This window comes from Camelus dromedarius, chromosome 3 (assembly GCF_036321535.1).
Source record: "Camelus dromedarius isolate mCamDro1 chromosome 3, mCamDro1.pat, whole genome shotgun sequence".
NCBI lineage: Eukaryota > Metazoa > Chordata > Mammalia > Artiodactyla > Camelidae > Camelus > Camelus dromedarius.
Window position 1 is genome coordinate 7,407,326 of NC_087438.1, and position 22,263 is coordinate 7,429,588.

At 49.5% G+C, this 22,263-nt stretch overlaps 1 protein-coding gene across 2 annotated transcripts in view; it reads left to right on the forward strand.

Annotated features, from left to right (window-relative positions):
• Positions 1 to 3,623: 3,623 nt before the first annotated feature.
• The window catches only part of ANKRD33B (ankyrin repeat domain 33B), a 73,721-nt gene continuing 55,081 nt past the window's right edge, over positions 3,624 to 22,263 (forward strand). For both annotated transcript variants that reach the window (XM_031440720.2, XM_064479556.1), the window contains exon 1: positions 3,624 to 4,157. In XM_031440720.2, the coding sequence (XP_031296580.2) occupies positions 3,804 to 4,157 (354 nt within the window). In that variant the 5' untranslated portion in view covers positions 3,624 to 3,803. The remainder of the gene's footprint in view (positions 4,158 to 22,263) is intronic.

Consider the following 22,263-nt stretch of genomic DNA (forward strand, 5'->3'; position numbering starts at 1 on the left):
AAAAACGCACAATATAAAAGTTATGAGTTGACTTTTATTCGGGGACCTTCCTGAGAGGTAGGAAAACCTCTTCTCCCAGCCTCTGGGAGACAGCCTCTCAGACAGCTCTGAGGGACTTCTCTGAAAGAGGTAAGGGGAAGAGACAGGATATATATCAATTTTTTGCTGGAAAAAACATGGAGTCAAACATCAAAAGATTACTGCTAGTCACGAAGAACAGACACCTAGAGTTCATGATTTTTGTGCTTTTCTATGTTTGGAAAGAAGCAAGAATCTGGGATCATTGAAATTTTTCCTTGGATGCATATCTTAATCATCTAGGGGCCACTATCCAAAGCACTGAATCCTTCCTTTTATCCCCATCCTTAATTACCCTGTTGCTGGGTGATTGCAGTAGCTTATGACTTGATTCTTGTAGGACTGGAAGGGCAGGCAGGCAACATTTTTCCCCCTTTACAGATAAAGTGAGAAAATGCTGTAAATATCCTAAATATCAAGACTAGGGGATTGGTCAAATAAACACTGGTATACCCAGTAACAGAGCCAAATCTAGAACTATTATGGTTGCAATCCAACAGTGGAGGAGCCGTAATCGGGAGATGGTTCTATCTGATATCACAACCGCTCTTTATCCCAAGCTACACTGCCTCTGAAAAGAAAAAAATAAAATGCATTTCTCATTCACCTCACGTGGGCTATTCTCTCGGCAAATAGGGCAACACATTTGGAGAAGCAGCTTCTGTAGAGCAGTTTATATCATAAGGCCAATGGATACTTCATTTTAATAATAATGAAAGTTCACACTTACTGTGTGCTAAATTCCAGACAACGTGAAATGTTTAAAATCACTCTGGCATTCAATCTACCAGGGGAGGTGGGACCCTGGTTATTTTATGGGCAGTGGGGTGGGTTCACCATTTGCTTCACCATTAGGTTCCCCTCCACTCAATTTCCCTTCTAAACAAAGTTGGGCGGTGGGGGTGGGGGTGGAAATCACTACAGGTGCACTTGGTTTTCAGTCTTTAAATCCACTGCTTGTAATTTTAAAAGATCTTCCTGTTGTAGGTGTTACAGTTAGGCGGCCTATTTGAGAAATATAACTCAAGTAGTGAATTTTAATGGCTTGAAGACAAGTTATTTAACTAAATCAACAAGTTGTTTAATCACCATACATATGTAAACTTTAAAAAGTCATAAATTAAAATAGTTCATTGAAACAGAACAAGTCATGGATAAAATACAATTTTGCAAAATGTGATTGGTTTACATTGAGAGTCTAGTCTTTGTGGAAATAGGCGTGCATTTCTAAAAGAGAAATTAATCAGCATGGGTTTGGAGTCTAACCACTCACAAACAGCTAGCTCTTCTTTGGAGCAGGGCTGTTCCCAAAGTTTATCTTTAAAGGTTAAACCATTTAGTGCTATTTGGACCCAAATTACTGAGGAAGGAAAGGAGGAAGTGGTGAACTCTTAAGACAGAGCTTGAATTTTGCTGCTAAGTGACCAGGGATGAGGACCTAGGGACTCCAGAAGAGGGTAAGTGGTGCTCCACTACAGGATTGCAGCCCCAAGCCCCCTCCCAACCCCCCAGGGGACCCTGTCACCTGCTGGCCGCTGAGGTTCTTTCTTTAATACAACACAGTGCCGGTTCTGGCTGGGAGAAAAGGAGAGCTAGCAAACCCAACACTGTCCTGGGCCATCGGAAAGGCAGGGGTGTGGGGGAAGGTCACTTCCATTTGTAAATCCCCTGACTTCATTGAACAGGCCTCTGGAAACACCAAAACAACCAACAACCTTGAAAGGGGGAAATTTCCAGTGGGAATTTATGTAAATAGGACCAGTTAGAGGAAAAGGTTAAAATCAAACCATGATTTGGGGTATTTTTGCCTTCAGAGAGAAAGCCCCGGACTACAGGAGGGGCCAGTGTGCTAAGGTTCACTTCTGCTCAAGGGCTCGCTCAGGCATCCATCGTTCTTTACCAGAAGTCGCTGTTCTCTGGCCCCTGCCCTCTCAGCCCCCGGGATGCGGGCATCCCAGAGGGCCCAGAAGGCATTGGAGGCCCGGGTGGTCACCACAGTGGGTCGGCTCAGCGCAGTGTAACACCTGAGGCCCAAGATCCAGAGGCCTCTGCAGTTCAAACCTCGCTCTGGCCCCCACCGCCCTCACCGGGTATTTTGGACCATGTTCCTCACTGTGCCCCTCAGCTTGTCCGCCTAGTCCTGGGGTCTTCAAGCTTGTCCCCAGTGCCTGCGTCCACCCAGTTTTGTTCACCTTTGCACCCCGAGGACCTCTCACAGGCTGGTACCTGGTAGACACGCTGTAAAGGTTGGGGGTGCGGCAGCGGAGAAAAGGAAAGGAGGGAGAGGGGACAGAAAGAGGTAGTGTCTCCCTCCTGGTTTCCACATCCGCCCCTGGACCGGCCACGCTTTCTGTCAAAGATGCTACATCCCTAATCCAGGCTCGGGGCGCGTCCTCACACTGCGCCTCCACGCAAAGCCTTTTCCACGAGGATTTGGCCCACAGTGCGCCCTCTTCCCAGAGGTGAGGGGCTCCCCGCAGCAGATTCTCACACGCGAACCGGGACAGACGGAGAGAGGCCCAGTTTCGGCCCGGGTGGGTTCGGGGAGCGGACCACGGCCATCGCCTGCATGTCTACTCTCTGGGTTTGGCAGCCAGCTGCAGAGTCAGCGCCCCATCGCGGCTTCACCCCGTTAATCGTCTCGGCTCCGCAGATCCAGGCACGGTGACATTGGCCAAGCGTGGGGGAGGAGGAAACCCTTCACCACTCTGGCCTGGAGCCGTCCTTTCCCGGTCTAATGTCTACCCCGTCTACCCCGAGGCTCCTGGACACCTCCCCGGGGTCGCTTTTCTAGGAGCAACCATCAAGCCACAGTTGGCCCGGGTCTGAATGACCTGGGGACTCTGCGTCCCGGGTTGGGACTTTCCCGTGGCAGCCCGGAGGTCCCAGTTCAGAGGGGCAGGGTCCGCAGCGCAGCCCTGGTCCAAGTCCCCTAGGTGGACACCACCTCCCATGCATCCACTTGTCCTCGTGCCCGGTGTGCCCCGAGGATCCCGGAGTCTTGAGACTGGAGTGAAGTCGGCCCCGGAGCCCAGGCTCCCTGGGGGGTGAAAAAACGGGCTCCGTGCCTCGGACGTTGAGAAACTCCCCCCACCGCAGTACGGAGGCCTGACTCCCCGCACGGCTCGGGGCCTGGGAGATTGGCTTCCCGACGCCGGAGCAGGCTCAGCCGGCGGCGTCCTCCGACCCCCACCTTCGCCCTCATCCCTGGGCCGCCGGAGGGGAGGGGGGGCGCTCGCCGCCCGCTGAAAGGGCGTTCGGGTTCTTTAGTTACTGCTTCTGGTTCTCCAGCGCGTGCATTTCTCAGCGCCGGGGCAAAGCAGACGGATGCACTGTCCCCGCGGTGCCGAGAAGCCCCGGTTTCGCTCTTAACTTTTGCCAGGATCGGGCCCGCGGGCGCGGGACCCGGGGCGCGCGCCTCCTCCCGCGCGGCCGCCCCGCCCGCCTCCCGCCCGGTCCCTGCCCGCGCCCGCCCGCGCCCGCCCGCTGCGTTCGGAAAGCCCCCGCGGCTCCTCCCACCCACCTCCCCGAGGGGTTTTCTCCAGCCTCCTGTGAGTCGAGTCTTGGAGTGCAGCCGCCGGGCGCGCGTTTCCGCCGGGCTGGAGCGCGCCGAGCACTGCTTTTCTCGGGCCGCCAGGGACAAGGGGCGGTGACCTCGGTGCGCGCCCGGCGTCCCGGTCTCCCCGCCCGCTCCCCGGCCCCCGGCCCGCGCCCGGGCCGCCAGCATGGTGCTGCTGGCCGGGCCCGGGCCGGAGGGCGGCGGGGCGCGCCGCGTGTCTCCGCAGCCGCCGTCCCCACCCCGGGACGCGCAGGCCGGGGAGGACCCAGATGACTACGAGGAGTACGAGGACTTCTCAAGTCTGCCTGACACCCATAGCATCGCTTCAGACGACTCCTTCTACCCTTCTGAAAGCGAGGAGGAGTACAGCTCCGTGAGCGCGGAGAGCGTCCCGGAGGGCGTCCCGGAGGCGGCGACCCTCCTGCGCGCCGCCAGCGCCAACGACGTGGGGTTGCTGAGGGCGCTGGTGCGGCGGGGCCCCAGCGCTGAGGAAGTGCAGGAGACCGATCGCAACGGCCGGGTAAGCGGGCGTCCCTGCTGGGTCCGAGTTCCCTCCGCCCTCCTTTCTATTCCCCGCTCCACCCAGATCCCGGCTGCGTCCCGGTCCCGCGGTGACTCTGCCGCGGCCGAGAGCGCCTCTTCCTCGCTCTCTGGGCGTTTGGCGCGTGCGGAGCTTAAGGTGGCCTGCCTATCCCAGGCTGCGGTGGGCGGCACGATTGCCTTGCCGGAGGTCACAGCGCCGCGGGAGACGCCGCTCGTCCCTCGTGCTCACCTCAACCCCTTCTCGTTTCCCTCCCCCGGAGTCTTCTGAATCCCCCGGGGGCCTTCGGTGGGATCCGCGTTGGAAGCCTCTCGCCGGGTCCCTTCACCCTGGGCTCCCTCTGACCATTACCCTTCCTCGCCTGCAGGGGAAACCCCTTTTGCCTAGCGGTTCTCGGCCTTTCGCGCCGCGCCTGCACTTTCCCTTCCACGCCCGAGCGCGGAGCGGCTCCTCGGGGCCACCCGAGTTCGGAGTTTCTTCCTGGACCACCTGCTAACTCGCACCCCTCCCCCTTCCCACGCCCGGCAGCGCCTGGTGACCCGCTCCTGGTGACCGGCGTGACCTCCGGCTTGGCTGTCTGCACGGTCACCGCGGAGAGCCAGTGCCACCCCCAGAGGCAGGCGCTGGGGAGGGCAAAGGAGGGGCGGGCACACACGCGGTAGGGCAAGCGGCGTGGGGGTGGGGAGAGGCATGAGTATGGGGTATCGGGGTATCCATGAGTCACGACTAGACTCAGCCGGTGAGAAACATTGAGAGAAAGAAAGAAAAAGTTGGCTTGAGAAGGGCTGGCTCGCAGAACACCACCCACCAAAGCACCTGGAGGGAAAAAACAAAACCAAACCAAACCGCAGAGTGACCACCGTGGCCAAGTGCCCGTGAATCTGTGCTGCGCAAAAAGTGGCCTTGGTCTCCTTTGATGTCACATTCCCCCGGTCCCGCGGGATCTGCAGCCTCTGCCTGGTACAAATCGGGAGTGGAAGTGCTTTTGCTCGGGGAGCCCACAACTGACAGACAAGATGTGCTTTTCAGGTGTAGAGCAAAGCGATTCAGTTATACATGTATGTACACACATACATACAATGCAATTAAAAAAAAGGGAGGGGGGAGATGTCCCTTTACTTGGGAACTCGTGGGACCCTGTGCCTTTGGTTTATTTCAGAGGGCAGGGTGGTCTGTCCCTGACTGTGGTCTGGGCCTGGCTTAGGCATACAGGAGCCTGTGAATGTCACTGTCTAACTTGACGCATTATTTGAATTTGGGGATGGTTCTTTGCTTGGTGTCCTGTGTCGGGCAGTGCTGGCCCAGAGGTCGCTAAGGCTACGAGAGCTAAGGTGGGTCCTCGCGGGCAGCATCACCGCGGTGGCCCTGAGACACCAAGATTGCACCTCAGTCCTCCCTCTGCCCTCGCTGGTGGCCGAGGGACCAGAGCTGATTCTTCTGCCCTGCTTTCTCTTTTACTAACGTGAATTTTCACACACATTTGTTAATATGAGATCTCCGTTTCCTGAAGCAGGTAACCGGGACTGCTTTAAAGGAAGTCCCAAAAGGATTAGGAAGAACATGGTTGGGGGAGGTCTCTCCCGCGTTCTGGACAGCCAGGGGTCTTCAGTGGGCTGGGGAGGGGGGCAGGGCAGGGGCTGGCTGGCCCAGCCCCCACTCTGAGGCTCCCCTGAGCTCTGCTTTACTGGGTTTCCTTTAGGGGCAAAAAATAAAAACTTGAAAACAGCTGCACTGGCGTCAACAGAGGACAACGTAAACCGTCCCCAAGGGGCACGGGTCTGACAGACTGAGTTTCTGGGCCACTTTTGAAAGCCCCTCCCTCACTCAGCACAGAGTCAGGGGAGGGTGACAGAACCGGAGGCAGGCTTTCAGCACCTCACGGCCTCAGTTTCCCCCTGGTGATGGAGGGCTGACAGCACATACCTCCTGGGGGCAGTGAGCATGAAATGGCGTAACACACACAACACCCTGACATGGCCTTGGTTACTATGTTGTCTTGGTTTCCACTCACCTGCCTTCTCCTTGCTCAGATGGGACATCCTGCAGCTTTTTTCTTTTTTCTCTTCTGCCAGGCAAAGCTATTTTTTTCTCTGCTTTTCCCCTTGATTACAGAGTCTCCCTTTGGTTTTCTGCTTTGAGCTGCCTGCTTTGCTCCCCATCAAATCATGATGGAGAAATGACACATGGTCCACCAATGGCCAGACCTCCGGCTCTTTTATCTTCTGATAGAGGGAGCCTGTCCTGTGTTCTGTGCTTGTGAGGGGGTGAGGCAAGAGTTTCTGTTCTTCCCAGTGGCTTCTCAATGCTGTTGATCAAACAGCCTTTCTGAAACACAGGGAAAGAATAAAGTGTCGCAGTGTCCAAATGCACAACCTGGTGGCAGATGGGGTAGTAAGTCACTGACAAGTGACTGTGTGCAGGGCATGGTTAGGTACTACAGGAGATTCGAAAGTGAATCAGTCTCTCCCTGGAGAGTCTTAATCTTTTAGTTGAGGAGAGAAGAACTCAGAGTAATAGTACCCAGTGCTTAGAGAGTAAGAGTCTGGTGCTTACAGCCAGAGGCAGGAAGTGAGGGGGGCACTATAGAAATATGGAGCAAGGGGCCTGGAAGCAGGGAGCTGAGGACAATTTTAGAAGCCCAGGGAGGGGAGACTGGCAGAGGAGGTGGTGGGGGGACATTCAGTTGGAACCAAGGAGTTGGTGGCAGGTGCAGTGTGGTTGGTGTTGGTGCCGGACAACGTGGGCACTGAAGCTGGAGAGGCCGCCTGGGGCTAGCTGATGAGAGGCCACCCTGGAATAGGAAATGGAGAAACAATCTGGTTTCAACCTGCCAATGTAGGGTTTTGGGGCTGTGCTGTGCTTCCCCAGATGATCACGTGACTCGTTCCCTCATTGCCTTCAGGTTCTGGTCTTAAGGGTATCTCCCCACAGAGGCCTATCCTCCCATCTTTAGCTAAGCCAGCAGTACTGGGATCTGGGTAAGACCATCCAGATACTCAGAGACTGAGGGCTAAAATTATGGGTAGGATGGTCATCTGACAGAACAGATGACATCTGAGTAAAGATGTAGAGAAGATAACAGGAAAAGCTCTCCAGGCAGCTGGCACAGCAAGTGCAAAGGCCCTGAGGCAGGAGCCCTTTGGATCTGGTCCATGAGGAGTAACAGTAAAAGCTTATGCAAAGCCCCAGCGCTTTTGGTGGAGGAGCAGGGTAATTGCATTAACTCCAGAACCACAGGTGCTGCTGCCAGCAGCTTCCCAGAAGTAAAATGCCTATAAGGGCTTTTTTTTTTTTTTTTTTTTTTTTTCCTTTCTGGAGGTGAGGAGTGTGTTTGTTGAGCTGCCCATCTCTGGTCAGCTAAGACGAGAGTTTGCCTTAGCTGACAGAAGTTTCATTTGGTTTGTGTAATTAAGGATCAGATGGGTTTTGTTGAAGAAACTGTGTTCTTTCCTGGCTCCTGAGATTTTGGATGTGCTCAGCACTCAGTCTCCCTTCTGAAATATTTATGGCTGTAAAAGGACTGCATAATTTAATATGCAACATGTAAATATTTGTCAAACAATTCTTCAGTAACATTCAAAACGCGCTCTGCTGTCTCTTAGGTTTCTGCTTGTTTTGTTCCCGCCAGCCTGGGGACGGTGGAAGCTGCCACAGTTCTCCTTCACTCTTCACTTCTCTCCTGAGTTTCAGCCTCCCCGCCCTGGCTGCTCTGGAGAAAGTACTGAAACCAGAGGAAGTGTCTGTGCTGTCTTCAGTGTTGCAGAACGGCAGTTTGAATGTCAGACAGCTCTTGGACCAAGTTAGGCCCAATTATGCTAAATTTAAAATAGCGCACTCCTTTCTTGATGTGGTTCCCCTCATGCATGCTTAATTTCCAGGGCCTCTCGCTGAAATTTTTCAAAGGCCCCTCCACCCTTTTGCTCTGTTGGCTCAGGAAAGCCCCCATCACAGACCGAGTACAGGGGTGTCTCCCTTTATTCCTGGGGGGGGGGGCTTAAATGTTTCATAGATTTGTAGCAGTGATTGGGACCTTTATCTTAAAAAACAAATTTTTTTTTTATTGCCGTGTAGTAAGTTTACAATGTTGTATTAATTTCTGGTGTACAGGATAGTGACTCAGTTATATATATATATTCCTTTTCATATTCTTTTTCATTATAGACCATTACCAGGTATTGACCATAGTTCCCTGTGCTGTACAGTAGGTCCTCGTTGTTTAGGGACTGTTATGTTGACCTGTACATGAGAAATGTTTTGTTTCTGGGTTTGGTTTTTCGAATGCCACAGAAGGATTGATACATTTTGGAATCACCTTTTCCTAAAATGAGAATCCAGTTTGGATTCACATCCAGCTCTTTGGCATCTACCAGGCCTCAGTATCCATGGGCCTGCGTGTGCTTAGAATCTGCTGGTTGGTACAGAAAGTGATTTCTGGCCTCAGGCCTGGCTTTGCTGTTTGGGGATGTACGCTAGTGTGTTAGTTGCAGATTCTGATGTGCGGGAAAGGGGATGAGAAGGGAGCATGAGCCCATGAGCCTGGGAGCCCAGGGGCCCAGAGCAGAGAAGTGAGTCAGCTGAAGGGAGCCCAGAAACCCTGGGCTTGGGGCCAGTGGGCTGACGGGCCTCGGCCTCTTCTTTCTCTGCTAACCAAGGTGGGGGCTGCTCTGGGCCCGGAAGAAGTTGAGAAGCCCATGTGTTTTGTTTTGTTTTGTAGTTTTCTGAAAGGACTTAATTTTTTAAGAGCAGTTTTAGGTTCACAGCCAAATTGAGGGGAAGGTACAGAGGTTCCCATATACCACCTGCCCCCACCATGCACACCACCAGCTACATTGTTAACACCCCCCAGGGAGGTGCCGTGGTTATACCTGATGAAGCTGCACTGACACAGCATGATTAGCCAAAGTCCCTAGAATTTCACTGGGGTTCACTCTTGGTGCTGGACATTCTGTGGGTTTGAACAAATGTATAATGATACATATCCATCATTGTAGTGTCATAAAGAGCCTCCCCAGTGTTCTTCATGTAAGTGTCAGTTATCTGTGGACACAGCAATGCTGTGTAACAAATAAGTGTGACATCTGATGGGTGTACATGCCAGTCACAGTTTGCTAAAGGGAGGCCCAACTCAGCCCATCTCAGCTGGGTTTGCTTTCGGCTGGGGCCAGCTTTGGTGGCAGGGCCAGCTTTGGTGGCAGGACCAGGGACATCTTGGCTGGGGTGGCTGGTCTCCACTCTGTGTGGTTTCTGGTTCTCTGGCAGAATGGCCTGGGCTGCTTCTCCTTGGTGGGGGGCAGGGTTCCCAGGGAGCAAGCAGAGCAAATGAGGTTTAGTGTCAGTTCTGCTCAAGCAAGTTATAAAACCAAGCCCAGATTTACCCTTAAGTGTGTGTTTGCTTTTGTTTGTAAAGGATGCTATTCACTAACCCTAAACATTTATGTTTATTTAAATTTTATTTTCATTAGAATCTGAAAAAAAATATACATACCTATGTATATGTGTAACTGAATCACTTTGCTGTACACCTGAAACTAACATTGTGAATCAACTATACTTCAATAAAAAATAAAATAAAAAAATAAAATGTATTTTTATATAAATAAATATACATAAGGACAATTTTAGCTAGGGGCCCAAGTGGAGGGTACCAGGTACCTCCATGTCCTAATCAAGAAGCATCAGACCCTGAAGGCCTGACTTAATTTGATGGAAAGGCTGCTTTTGGTGTATTTGTGTGGATGATGGTTTCAGACACCTAGATGGGCCATCATCAGGGGATTTTGAAGCTGGAATGGATCTTAGAGGATAGTGGTCCCCGTCATTTTGTAGTTGAAGAAAGTGGGGCTCAGAGAAGGGGGCATCTGGATGTGTCAGGAAAGCTGGGTTCTAGAATGACCCGGAAGCTGTTCATGGTGCTGCTTTTGATGCCAGTGGGTTTCTCCACGGGGCCCTGAGCCCTTTCCACCTTTGCCTCCTGGCTGCACATGAGAAGTGGGCTACCTAGGAATTCCGTGGGGTGGTTTTGAACATTTGATTTCTTTTCCATCCTCTGCCTGTCAAAGAAGGCTAAGGGAAGGGTGTTACACAAATCTAAAACAAGAGGGTATAGGAACTCTTTTGGAATCTCATTTATTCATCTAATATTCATATCGGTATAACATGGGAGCTGTTTTGAATGACGCCTTCTAGTAGATATGGCTACAACATAGGAAAAGCTATAGGTGTTATTTAACTAAATGCAAGTTGCTAAAATTCAAGCCCCCCATCAGACCTGTAGGTCAGTCACTAATGGTTAAAGGATTATTTAAATTTTCTCTTTCTTCCTGAGTCCGTTATAGTAACGTCTGTTGTTCTAGGAAACTATTCCATTTTTTTCCTAAGTTGTAAAGGTTAATTATATGGTGTTTTTATAGAGTTCTCTTTTAAATCTCTGCTATAATGGGATTATATCCTGTATTTCTACATTTTTGAATTTTTGCTATTTTTCTTTTGTGACATATTGTCAAAGGTATCTTATTTTATTAATCTTTTGAAAGAGTCAACTTTCATACTGCGTATAGTTCCTTCTTCACTATTTTATCAGTTTCTGCTTTTCTTTTTATTACTTTCTTCCTTCAGATTTATTCTACATGTAACTTTCTCTAAAAGTATCACTTTTGTTTTTCTCACAAGTTTTGATATGTAATATTTTAGTACTATTGTGTTCTCATTTGCATTATGATTTCCTCTTTTTTTGACCTAGAAGTTATTTAGAATTAAGTTTGCAATTTTTAAAATATATACATTTTTAAACTTTATTAAAATAATTTTTTAAACCTGATTCAGAGAATATGGCTTGTATGATACTTTGAAATTTCTTGAGACGAGATTTTCAGCCTATTGGGCCAGTAATTCTAAATCATAACCATGTGAAATTTTATGATTTCCCCAGTTAAGTCAAAACAGTTCCATGTGTAAAATAGTACATAATCCCTTTAATTAAAAGAAGTAAGAAATATGCAGAGAAGTTGTTAAAAATATGTGAATAAAGGAAATACGTTTCATTGCAGATGATTGGGAAGTAATTCTTTTAGACAGTGGTGGAATGATGGTGTGTGTGCGTGTCGTGTGTGTGTATGTGTGTGTGTGTTCTTCTGAGGTCAGATTTTATGATGAAGTAGGATGTTAAGAATCCTTGATGTCGGTGTGTGTGTTCAGAAAGAAGAGAGACTATTTTTAAATGATGTTCCTGAATCTGAAAGACAATTTAAAGTGGCATTTACTTACTTCTACTAAGTCGGAGACAGGGAAATTAAGGTAGACGTGAAATCCCGAGTGACAGTTGGCTTGGTGGCAAAATTGGATTGGAGTGGTGGGGATTTGAGCAATTTCAGAGTAACATAAAACAATGTATGCTTCTAAAGGCATATTTATGTCAGCTCTGAACATGTTCGGATCCAAAGTAGGCATGTGATGGATACAGAATCGAGCATGTTCCTCTGCTTCCGTTTCTGAGATTTAAGTGACTCCTGAACTAAAGGCCACACCTGGGGAGGGACATTCCAGCTGGGAGAGGCGTCGCAGGAGGTGCGGAGGGGAGGCCGTTGAAGAGGCAGGAGCCCTGCTCACGGGAGGTGCCCAGTCAACGGTGTTAAGTTTATAGTAGCACTTTCTCCGAGACCAGGGAAGGCACGTGAAGTTGGTTTAAAAATGAAGGAAGACGGAGGAATTAGGCTGAGTGAAAAAAGTCCATCTCAAAGGATTATATGCTGTATAATTCCATTTATGTAACATTCCTGAAGTAGTGCAGTTGTGGAGATGGAGAACAGATTAGAGGTTGCCGGGGTTAGCGCTTCAGGGAGAGTGGTGGATGCTACCCTAATTGGGGCAGCCCTGCATCTAGATGGTGCTGGTGGTTACAGGGAGTTGTACGTGGGTTCAAATGGCATAGAACCACACACATGCACACGACTGGGGACCCCTGAACAAGCCCTGTGGATTGCAATGAGGCCCATTTCATGATGCTCTTGTCCTGTATTTATGTGAGATGTTGATGTGGAGGAGAAAGGACGAAGAGGGCAACTTCCTGTCGGTCTGTCAGTATTTCAAAATCAAAAGCTTAATAAAAATGAAGGAAGGCATGCATTACCTTTTATCTGCAGCCTTACCACCACGAATAGACCGAACTTCGGAAACTAAAGCAGCGTCAGACCTGGTTAACATGGGGGAATGGGACCGACTGGAAATACTGGGGGTTTAATCCACTGATACTCAAGTGTGGTCAGAATTGCTGGCAGCATGGCATCACCTGGGAGTTTTTTCCCAAATGCAGTCTCCCAGGCCCTCCCGGACCTACAGAACCAGGATCTGCACTGTAAGCCAGTCTCGGTGATTGGCATTGTTTTAATTGAAGTACAGTTGATTTACAATGTTGTGTTAGTTTCAGGTGTATAGCAAAGTGATTCAGTTTTATATATATATATATTCTTTTCCAGATTCTTTTGCATTATAGGTTATTACAATATATTGATTATAGTTCCCTGTGCTGTACAGTAGGTCCTTGTTGTTTATCTATTTTATATATAGTAGTGTGTATCTGCAAATCCCAAGCTCCTAATTTATCCCTCTCCCCCACCCCTTTCCTCTTTGGTAACCATGGTGTGTATATATATACACACACACACCGCATCTTTATCCATTCATCTGTTGATGGACACTTAGGCTGTTTCCATGTCTTGGCTATTGTAAACAGTGCTGCTAAGAACATTGGGGAGCATGTATCTTTTCAAGTTAAAGTTTTCTCCAAATTGGCATGTACTCTTGCTGGAAGAGCTCTAGAACATTATTCTTAGAGCAGAAAACAAGCTTAGTGGCCAAAGATGGCAGGCTTAGGTTGATCACAGGATCCTGGACAAGTCACATGATCTTTCCATCCTCAGTTTCCTCCAGATCCCCGTACAGAAAACAAGGATGCTGTCTGTGAGGCTAGCAGCACCTTAGGGAGCGTCTAGGCAGAAAGAACCAGTCATGTACACAGGCAGTGTGTGCCATGTCCTGGGCACTCAGTGACTGGACCTGTTGTTAATGTGGGGGAACTGACCTCAAGATGGGGTTTCCAATACTGCTGCTTCCATTTTAGCCAGGGGAAAAGGAGCCAGTTAAATGTCTAACCAAGGAGGAGGGGTCAAGAAAACGGTGTGTCCACTTGGTTTACAAAAGGTGTTGTCCTTTTGTAAGCATCACAATTAGTTAAGAAGGTGGATCTCAAGTTAAGTGTTTATAGCGCCAGGAAGGTGGCAGCTGGGCCACGGGTGCAGGTAAAGCAAGGCGGGAGGGTGAGGAGGGGTGGGGCAGGGGCTGCGGCCACATCCAGTGCATCTTGGAAGCACCTTTGACTACAGGTAGGTGGAGGCCGAGATGCTCGCTGCCTCAGGAAGAGGAACAGAGGCAGTCTGGGGCTTGGAAGAGGATGAGCAGGGTCTAGACTCGTGACTGGTGAGGAAGGAGGGTATCCCAAAGGGGGCAGGGATGGCTACCATGCCAGGGAGTCGGCACACGCCCTCTTTCTTTCCCCAGCACCTCCCGTGACTACCAGTTAGTGCCAAGAGCCCCCGGGGTTGGGGTGTGGGAGCCCTCCTGCATCCCGGGACTTTCAGGCCTGATTCTGTCCTGATGTTCTGCTGTGAACAAGCAGCCACAGGGGGTTCCCGAAGTTCCCTTCCATTTCTGCTTCTCCTCGACGGCGTCACGCCAGGCCTCCCAAAGGGCCTGGCCTCCCCATTCCTATCAGGAGGATCAGGCTGTATTGCTTCCTTCCAGGCCTTCCAGCTTTTGTATATGAAAATACAAGTCCTGTGCTACAAATAGCAGCAGGGACAGAGCCCTGGGACAGTTTTGAAGCTGTGCGTCAGGCTTTCTTTCCCTGATCTTAGGCGACCGGCAGGTTTCTAGGAAATGAATTCCACTTACAGTAACGCCGTGTTTCTGGGAAATGCGTCTCCCCGCTGAGCCTCCGCTTCAGAGGATCCAGGTCTTTGCGGGGCCTGCTCACCCGCAGTGGAAAGGGACACAGGAGCACCGTGGAGCCGGGAAGGAGTGGCTTTGGTGCGTCATGTCACCGCATGCCCTCCTCTGTTGGGGGGTATGGCTAGAAAAGGCCACCTCTGAGGTCCCCAGGCTCACCCTCCATGCTCTGTGATGGATGGGAGGTACCTACTGGCCCTCCCCTGTGCCCCTGGCAGACTGGGACGGCGGGTCCCCCTACCTAGGAGAGCCGCTCCTGTGTCGGGGCCACACATGAAGTGTCACCTCAGAGAAGCGGAAAGGCCCACAGACCACAGAATTCCTCCTTTAGCAGAATCTGGAAACCCTACTTTGGAGGAGTGCTGTTGTGCTAAGTTACAGGATCTGGGGCACATCCACTGGGAGGGAAGTTTTTGCCCAAACGTAGTCGCTTAGGCTGGGTTCTCCTATCACACGAGAGAGCTGCCACCCAAGGGGACCCGGGACTGACGCATCTTCTAGGCAGGTTTTTGGGAGACAGGAGAGCCTGCGACTGGGGAGGGCCCATTGCGGGAGGGCCTGCAGTGGGTGGGGGCAGACTGTCTCCACGGCCACACATGGAAAGCAGAGTAAACACATTTCTTTAAAAGTTCAGTTACTTAAAGTGCACCAGGGAACCTATGGTGGATTTGTTTATAATCGAATTAATTATTTAAAAATGTCGTTTGGTGTAAACAAATCTAAATTCTTTGGGTCTGTTTAACATGAGGTGCAAGTGTATTGAGTTAACTTAAAAAAAAAAAAGCCCGCAAAATCTTATTTCATTTATTAAAGGCAGTGACTTAACAGTGATTCTTCTAATGACACTATTGGGTCCAAGAATACTATTCAATTATTTTTTTTAAATTACCTAATGTGAATTCAATTGAGGGGTCTTTGAAAGAAACTAGAAACTTACCAAGTTTTTGTTTACATCTAGCAAGTTCCATCTGTCAATCTGCAAATGCCTTGATTTCAATGTAAGTGTTTTAGCAAATACATGGAGGCCGTGTTTCCTTATCAATGACATGGGTACTTTAGGAAGAAAAGTCAGTGTAAGAAGGAAAAAGACTTTTCCCAAAGAAATGGAAATTCCTGAATGTTTGCTATTAAAATGTGTTTTGGTCCCTTTGGGCTCCTGTGACAGGACACTGCAGACTGGGCGGCTTAGAAGCAACAGACACTTATGTCCCTCAAGTCCGAGGTCAGGGCCCTGCAGATTCAGTGTTTGGTGAGGGCGCAATTCCTGGTTCACAGACCGCCGTCTTTTCTCCATGTCCTCGCCAGACAGAATGGGGGAGGGAGCTCCGAGGGCTCTCTTTATAAGGACCCTCATCCACCCTCAGGACCTAATCACCCCCTGGTACCATCACACCTGGGGGTGAGGATTTCAGCATATGAATTTTGGGGGACACGGTTAGTCTGTAGCAAAACATAACAAAAGTCGAAGGAATAATTTTAAAAATGCACTTAAAGTATCTTTCCACCTGCAGAAGAGGTATGTAGTTTTTCAATATTTGAATGGAATTATATGTACATGACTTTCACTCAAAAAATTCCAGAGTCTCTACGTGGAAAGTCAGATGGGTTTATATACAGATGATCACCATATCTAAAAATAGGGAATTCTGCTATTCTGTGATTTAAAACCAAAGTTTAAATGAATACAATTAAACAATTAAAAATTAAGTAGTCACAAGGTGCCTAGGAATAGAAAACAAATTTTTAAATTTTTGGGAGACAGGAGAGCCTGCGACTGGGGAGGGCCCATTGCGGCTTTCAAGTTCTAAGTGGTGGGAAATCTCCAAAGTGCAAAATAAAAGTAACCTGAAAAGGAAATGGAAAAAAATCGATTGTTTTAGAAAAAAAAAGTAGTATTGATGTATAATTCACATGCTTTACAATTCACCCGTTTAAAGTGTACAGTTCAGTGGTTTTCTGTATATTCAGATACATGTAGGCGTCGCCATGGTCCGTTTCAGAACACTGTCATCACCTCAGAAAGAAGCTTTGCTATCACCCCGCTGTCCCCTGCCCCCCCAAGCCCAAGCAACCACCAATCTACTTTCTTTGTTTACATTATTTATAAAAGAGTTTTTATGAAGGATGAACTATACCTTGACATTTTTCTCAGTAGAAGAATACAACTTCACATCACCGCAGGCAGTGCCTGCCAAACGAAGTGACATATGGGTTCTGTCTTCAAGGGTCTTAACCATAAGTTTCCTATAAATTATGATGTGTGATAAGAAATTACGTTTTTGGGTAGGAGGGTACAGCTCAGTGGCAGAGCATGTGCTTAGCATGCATGAGGTCCTGGGTTCTACCCCCAGTAACTCCATTAAAAAAAAAAAAAAAGAAATTACATTTTTAAAGAAGTATGCAAAGCCCCAAACTTGACCCATTTCCCGGTGAGCTTGGGCCGAGCTGTCCTCTTGTTCACCTCCACCTGGGCTTGCTGACCTGTCGCTGAGGTCCTCACAGTGTGTCCCCTGTCCAGCAGTGTCCGCAGCACCTCGGAAACTCTGGGGTGGGGTCAGACTCTGTTCAGCAGTCCCGCTGGTGACCGCATTGACATCTCCTGTTTAATGTTTCTGTCAACTCAACCTGGGGGCTTTCCCTCCCACCTCGCGCGGCCTGGCTTTCTAGCTGGAGAAGAGGATGGAGGTTGGTGTCCTCAGTCTTGTCTGGCTCCCCTCCCAACCTTTTTTGCTCCTGCCTCAGAGGGTGACAGCCATGTGGAAGGCAGGGCCAGCCTGGTTTTGACCTTGACTGGGTGTCCGGGGCAGGGGACTTGGAAAGTGCCCAGTAAAGGCCGTGGATGGACTGTCTGTCACCTCCATCCCTGCCCCTCTGAGCGCAAACCTCTCCCCGAATGGGTTTCGCCCCCATTCTCCCCTGACCCAGCCCCTGGCCATTGTCACCTCTCACCGCCTTTTCCACCTCTCCCTCTCTGCTGGTTCTTTCCCTTCTTCTTACAACATCTTTGGATCTCTTCTGTCATCAAAAACAAAAACAAAACCCCAAACTCCAAGTCAGGCAAAGCTGAAACCCATTTGCCTGCAGGCTCCTGAAGTCCTCTGCTTCCCAAGGCCGGGGGTGTGTGGGGCTGGTGGTGCCCGCCTGGTACCCGGGGCTCAGCCTCACCGCGGGGCCTGTTCTGCCCTCACTCACTCTGTTCCTGCAGCTTCTCCGGCTGCCCCAGCACTCAGTCTGCAGCTTCATTGTTGGGTGTCGTGAAAGCACCCATTTCTGGGTCTTGACCTCACCTTCTTGAGCTCTGATTTCTTCCCTCCCAGTTCACCCACTGGAGCTGCTCATGGCCTTGACAGGGCTCCCTGCACCCTCCCCAGCATTTTGGGCACTATTGTCAGAGTCGGAAACTGACAGCCCCTCCCCAGAGTGGGTGGAGACGGGGCCGGCAGGCTGTTCCAGGCGTAGGATCGGTACACAGAGCCTCACCTCTCAGCCAGGTGCCTGTGGTGGAAAACAGCTGGCTGCATGATCTTGACAGTGGCCTGACCTGGGGTGAGAACATCCATTCCCTGAAGCTGGGACCACGCCCACCAAAGCCACCTCCTGGGACTCCGTGGGTTTCCTGCACACTGCCTACTTCCTGGTCTCCCCTGGGGGCACTGTCTGGTTTCCCTTTGTCCTGAGGCTCTTTCAACCTGCTTATCCCTCTTTGCTCCCTGTGGCGGTTATTTTTGCGCGTTAGCTTGGTTAGGCTAGAACACCTCGCTGTTCAGCCACACTGATCTAGTGCTGTCAGAGTGTTTTGTGCATGTGGTTAAAGCTAGAGTCAGTTGACTGTAACTCAAGATTACCACTGATAATGCAGGTGGGCCTCATCCAATCAGTTGAAGGCTTTAAGAGCAAAACCGGGTTTCCTGGAGAAGGAATTCTGCCTCAAGACTGCAGCATCAGTGGGGAGGGTATAGCTCAGTGGTAGAGCACATGCTTAGCATGCACAAGGTTTTGGGTTCAATCTCCAGTACCTCCATTAAAAAAAAAAACAACCTAATTACCGCCTCCAAAAAAAATTTAAAAAAGGAAAAAGAAAAAAAGACTGCAGCATCCGCTCCTGCCTGAGTTTCCAGTCTGCCAGCCCCCAAGATCATGTGAACCAATTCCTTAAAATACATCTCTTTCTGTCTGTATCCCCTGTTGGTTGTGTCTCTGCAGAATCCTGACTCATGCATTCCTCCTTGGGAATTTTACCTGCTGGCAGAGGCCCTCCCAGCCCAGGCTTGTATAGCTGATGCCAGCTCTCGACAGCTCTCCTGAGCGACAGGCTTGTCTTCAAGATTGACTGCAGGGTTTCTCCCGCCGACCTCCGAGCAGCTCCTACTTTATGTGTTTGAAGCACAGTCCATCGCTAACCCCTCCACCCCCCAACTCTTCGGCATTGTTTCTGCTGCTGAGGCTTTTGTGGGTGTGTAACTCATGCAGCCCCAGGGTTCTGTGCTTGAAAGTGTCCTCTGTGTGTGGTGTGTGCTGCTCTGCTGTTGCTGTCTTGAAATTCTTAAGGATTTTGAACCTGGGGCTCTGTTTTCACTTTGCACTGGAACATACCCTGTTCCTCTCTCTCTACTGCAAAGCTGTCTCAGATGTCACCTTCCCTGTGAACTCCCGTGTCCCTTGCCGGATGCCTTCTTTCTGACCTTGGAACCTCATCACAGTTTGCAACTCATTTTTGAAACTCTGTTCTTCCTGCTTTGTTTTATAATGATTGGTTGATGTTCTCTCTCTGAGCTTGATGAGCTCTGTAAGGAGAGGAAGGTCCTCAGCATCATTCATTCATTTATGTTCTCTTCAGTTGAGCAGAGTTTGTTCCACATAGTAGGTGGTTTGTACCTGCTTGGTGGATAAAATGGGGGTCCTGTGTTGTCTTGCTGCCAGTTACCCACCCTTGATTTGAAAAGACTTAAAAATACAGTTTCAGGGCTTAAACACTTAAGTCATTAATCATTTTGAGTTGATTTTGTGGAAGGGGTAAGATAAGGATTCATTCTTTTATAGATGGATACACAGTTTCCCCAACACCATTTACTGAAGAGACGATCCTTTCTCCACTGTGTATTCTCAGTGTCTTTGTCTAAAATTCGTGGACCATACATGGTTGAGTTTATTTGGGGGTTCTCTATTCTGTTCTGTTGATCTATGTGTCTCTTTTTGTGCCCATATGATACTGTTTTGATTACTATAGCTTTGTAATATAATTTGAAATCAGGAAGTGTGATGCTTTCAACTTTGTTCTTCTTTCTTAAGATTACTTTGACTATTTGGGGTCTTTTGTGGTTCCACATGGATTTTAGGATCGTTTTTTCTATTTCTGTGAAAAATGCCATTGGAAGTTTGCTAGAGATTGTGCTGAATCTGTGTATCACTTTGGGTAGCATGGACATTTTAATGATGGTCATTCTTCCAGACTCAAGATATCTTTCCATTTATTTGTGTCTTCTTCAATTTCTTTCACCCATGTTTTATAGTTTTCAGTGTACAGATCCTCACCTCCTTGGTTAAATTTATGCCTAAGTATTTTTTTCTTTTTGATGCTATTGTAAATAGGATTGTTTCTTGATTTCCTTTCAAAATAAATCTTGGTTGGTGTAAAGAAATACAACGATTTTTGCATGTTGATTTTGCATCCCGCAACTTTACTGGGCTTTATTCTAACAGTTTGTTGGTGGAGTGTTCAGGGTTTTCTATATGTAGGATCATGCCATTTGCAAACAGAGATAATTTTACTTCTTCCTTTATGATTTGGATGCCTTTTATTTCTTTTTCTTGTCTGAGAGCTCTGGCTAGTGCTTCCAGTACTGTGTTGAATAGATATGGTGAAAGCAGTCATCCTGGCCTCGTATCAGAAGTTAGAGGACAGGCTTTCAGTTTTAACCCGATTATGATGTTAGCTGTGGGCGTCTCATAAATGGCCTTCACTGTGTGAGACTTCTCAGTCCTGGCACTCCTGACATTTGGGGCTGGATCATTCTTTGTTGTGGGCGGTCCTGTGCATTGTAGGATGTTGAGCAGCATTCCTGGCCTCCACCCGTGAGCTGCCAGTAGCACACCCACCCTGCCCCAGTGTGACAACCAAAAATGTCTTCAGATGTTGCCAAATGTCCCTTGTGGGGAGGTGCAGGTACAAAACCACTCCCTGGTTGAAGATTACTGAAATAGAGAATAAGGCAGCAAAATTGCTCGAGTTGTGGCCATGAGAGCCTTCTTCCATGGACGACTTCCTGAGGTTATTGAAGGGCCTAGGTTATCTGGCAAGCCTGGTGACTCTCTTCTGCCTCTTCTCACTAAAAGTTCTGTCAGGTGTTTTTTTAAAAAGAATTTACATGGCGTAGCAGGAAAATTGTATGTGCCAGCTCCTCCGAGATGCTCTGATTCCATAAAGTGAGAGAAGTCTATAATTAGAATTCCCAGCACTGTAAACACTTCTCAGTTTCTTATTTGGAGTGTTTGTTGTCAGAATCTTAACATTTGACTGTATTTTCCTTTTGAGAAACACTCAAAATTGGACAAGTAGTGCTTTTAAAAGTGTAATAGGAGGAGGTTCGCCCCAAAAGGCATGACGCATCTGCTCCAGATGTCACCAAGTCTGCCTTTCGTGATGATCGCTCCACCTTATCCAGAGCCAGGAGGACCTTGGAGGCGGCACCACACACTCAGTAGACATTTAATTGATAACGAAGATTATGAGCAGCCAGAGATGACAATCGCGTGCCCAGCGAGACCGCGTGCTGCGCACTCTACTAAGAGAACAAGCGGACCCTGAGCTGTAGCTCCTCCTTTAAAAAGAAATATCACCAAAAGTGTGTGCCCGGCACCGGGCACTGTTCTAGGGACCAGAGTGCTGAAAAAGATGGAAAGTCCACTGAGATGGCGCTCGCGGGCTTCTGGGGAGGAGACGCGGGGGAGCAGGCCGGGCGTGGGTTACGCGGGGCAGGTCCCTCCGCACCGAGGAGGGGGCCTTCGAGTACAGACCCCATGGAAGTGAAAGTCTCACTGCCTGGCTGTCTCGGGGACAAGCGGTCCAGGCAGATAGAGCAGGAGGCTCTGAGGTAGAAGTGCCTGGAATGTTCTGGAACAGCCAGGGGGCCAGAGGGGCTAGTGCAGACTGAAGCGGGGGAGCCTTCAGGAGAAGAGGTCAGAAGTGACTGGTGGTGACCACCCAGAGACAGAAGGACAGGCCTGGGCAACGAGTGAGAGCAGAAGGAAAAAGACCCTTCGTCTCAGAAGTGAGCGTTGTAGTCGCGGGTCCCTGAAAGTCGGTGCTCTTTCAAGAGGACAGAGGGTTCCAGGCCGGAGGTGTGAAGGACTGGTATGGTGAGCTTGCCTCTTCCGTTGTCCTTGACCGGACTGCGGTCTTTTCCGTATTCATGTAACTGAATCAGGTGTTTCATAGATGCACACAGCTTTGGAAAATGAGGTCCCCGGACACTGTCTGTGGAGCGGGAGGCTTCGCTCTTGTGAAAGGAGACCCGTAAAACTAGAAACCATCTCTTGTGGGGCTGGTGGCTTCCTCTGTCACCCACCCCTGCCTGGCTGCCAGGAGGCCTCCCTGCCTAACAGGTGTGCTGGGCGCCCCCTTGGAAGAGGAGGTGCTGGGCTGTGGGGTTTGAGGGGTTTCCATGCAGGGCAGGGTTAAGGGCACCAGATGGGGAGCATATCAAGCCGAGAGAGATGTGGTTCTGGGGTCAGAGATACAGGACTGCACCTCTGAGCACCTCCTAGCACTGCCAGGCCCACCCACCTCCTTCCTCGCCTGCACAGACTCACCCATCCATCCTCCATCCTTCTCACACCTCCCCGATGCCTTTTCTGCACCAGGCTTTCCACCGGAGCCTGGAGGCCCAGAGAGGGACACGTCCTGGGGGCTCCATCCTCAAGGAACTGACAGATGGCAACGTGAGTCTTATGCGTTTTCCATCAGCTCCGGTCAGTACCGAGCTGAGAGGTACAGCTGATTTTCGAGCAATGCAGCGTTGCAGCTCCACCCCACTGAGCAGTTGAAAATCCGTGTGCTGCTGTCTGCCTCCAAAACGCAGGAACTGAT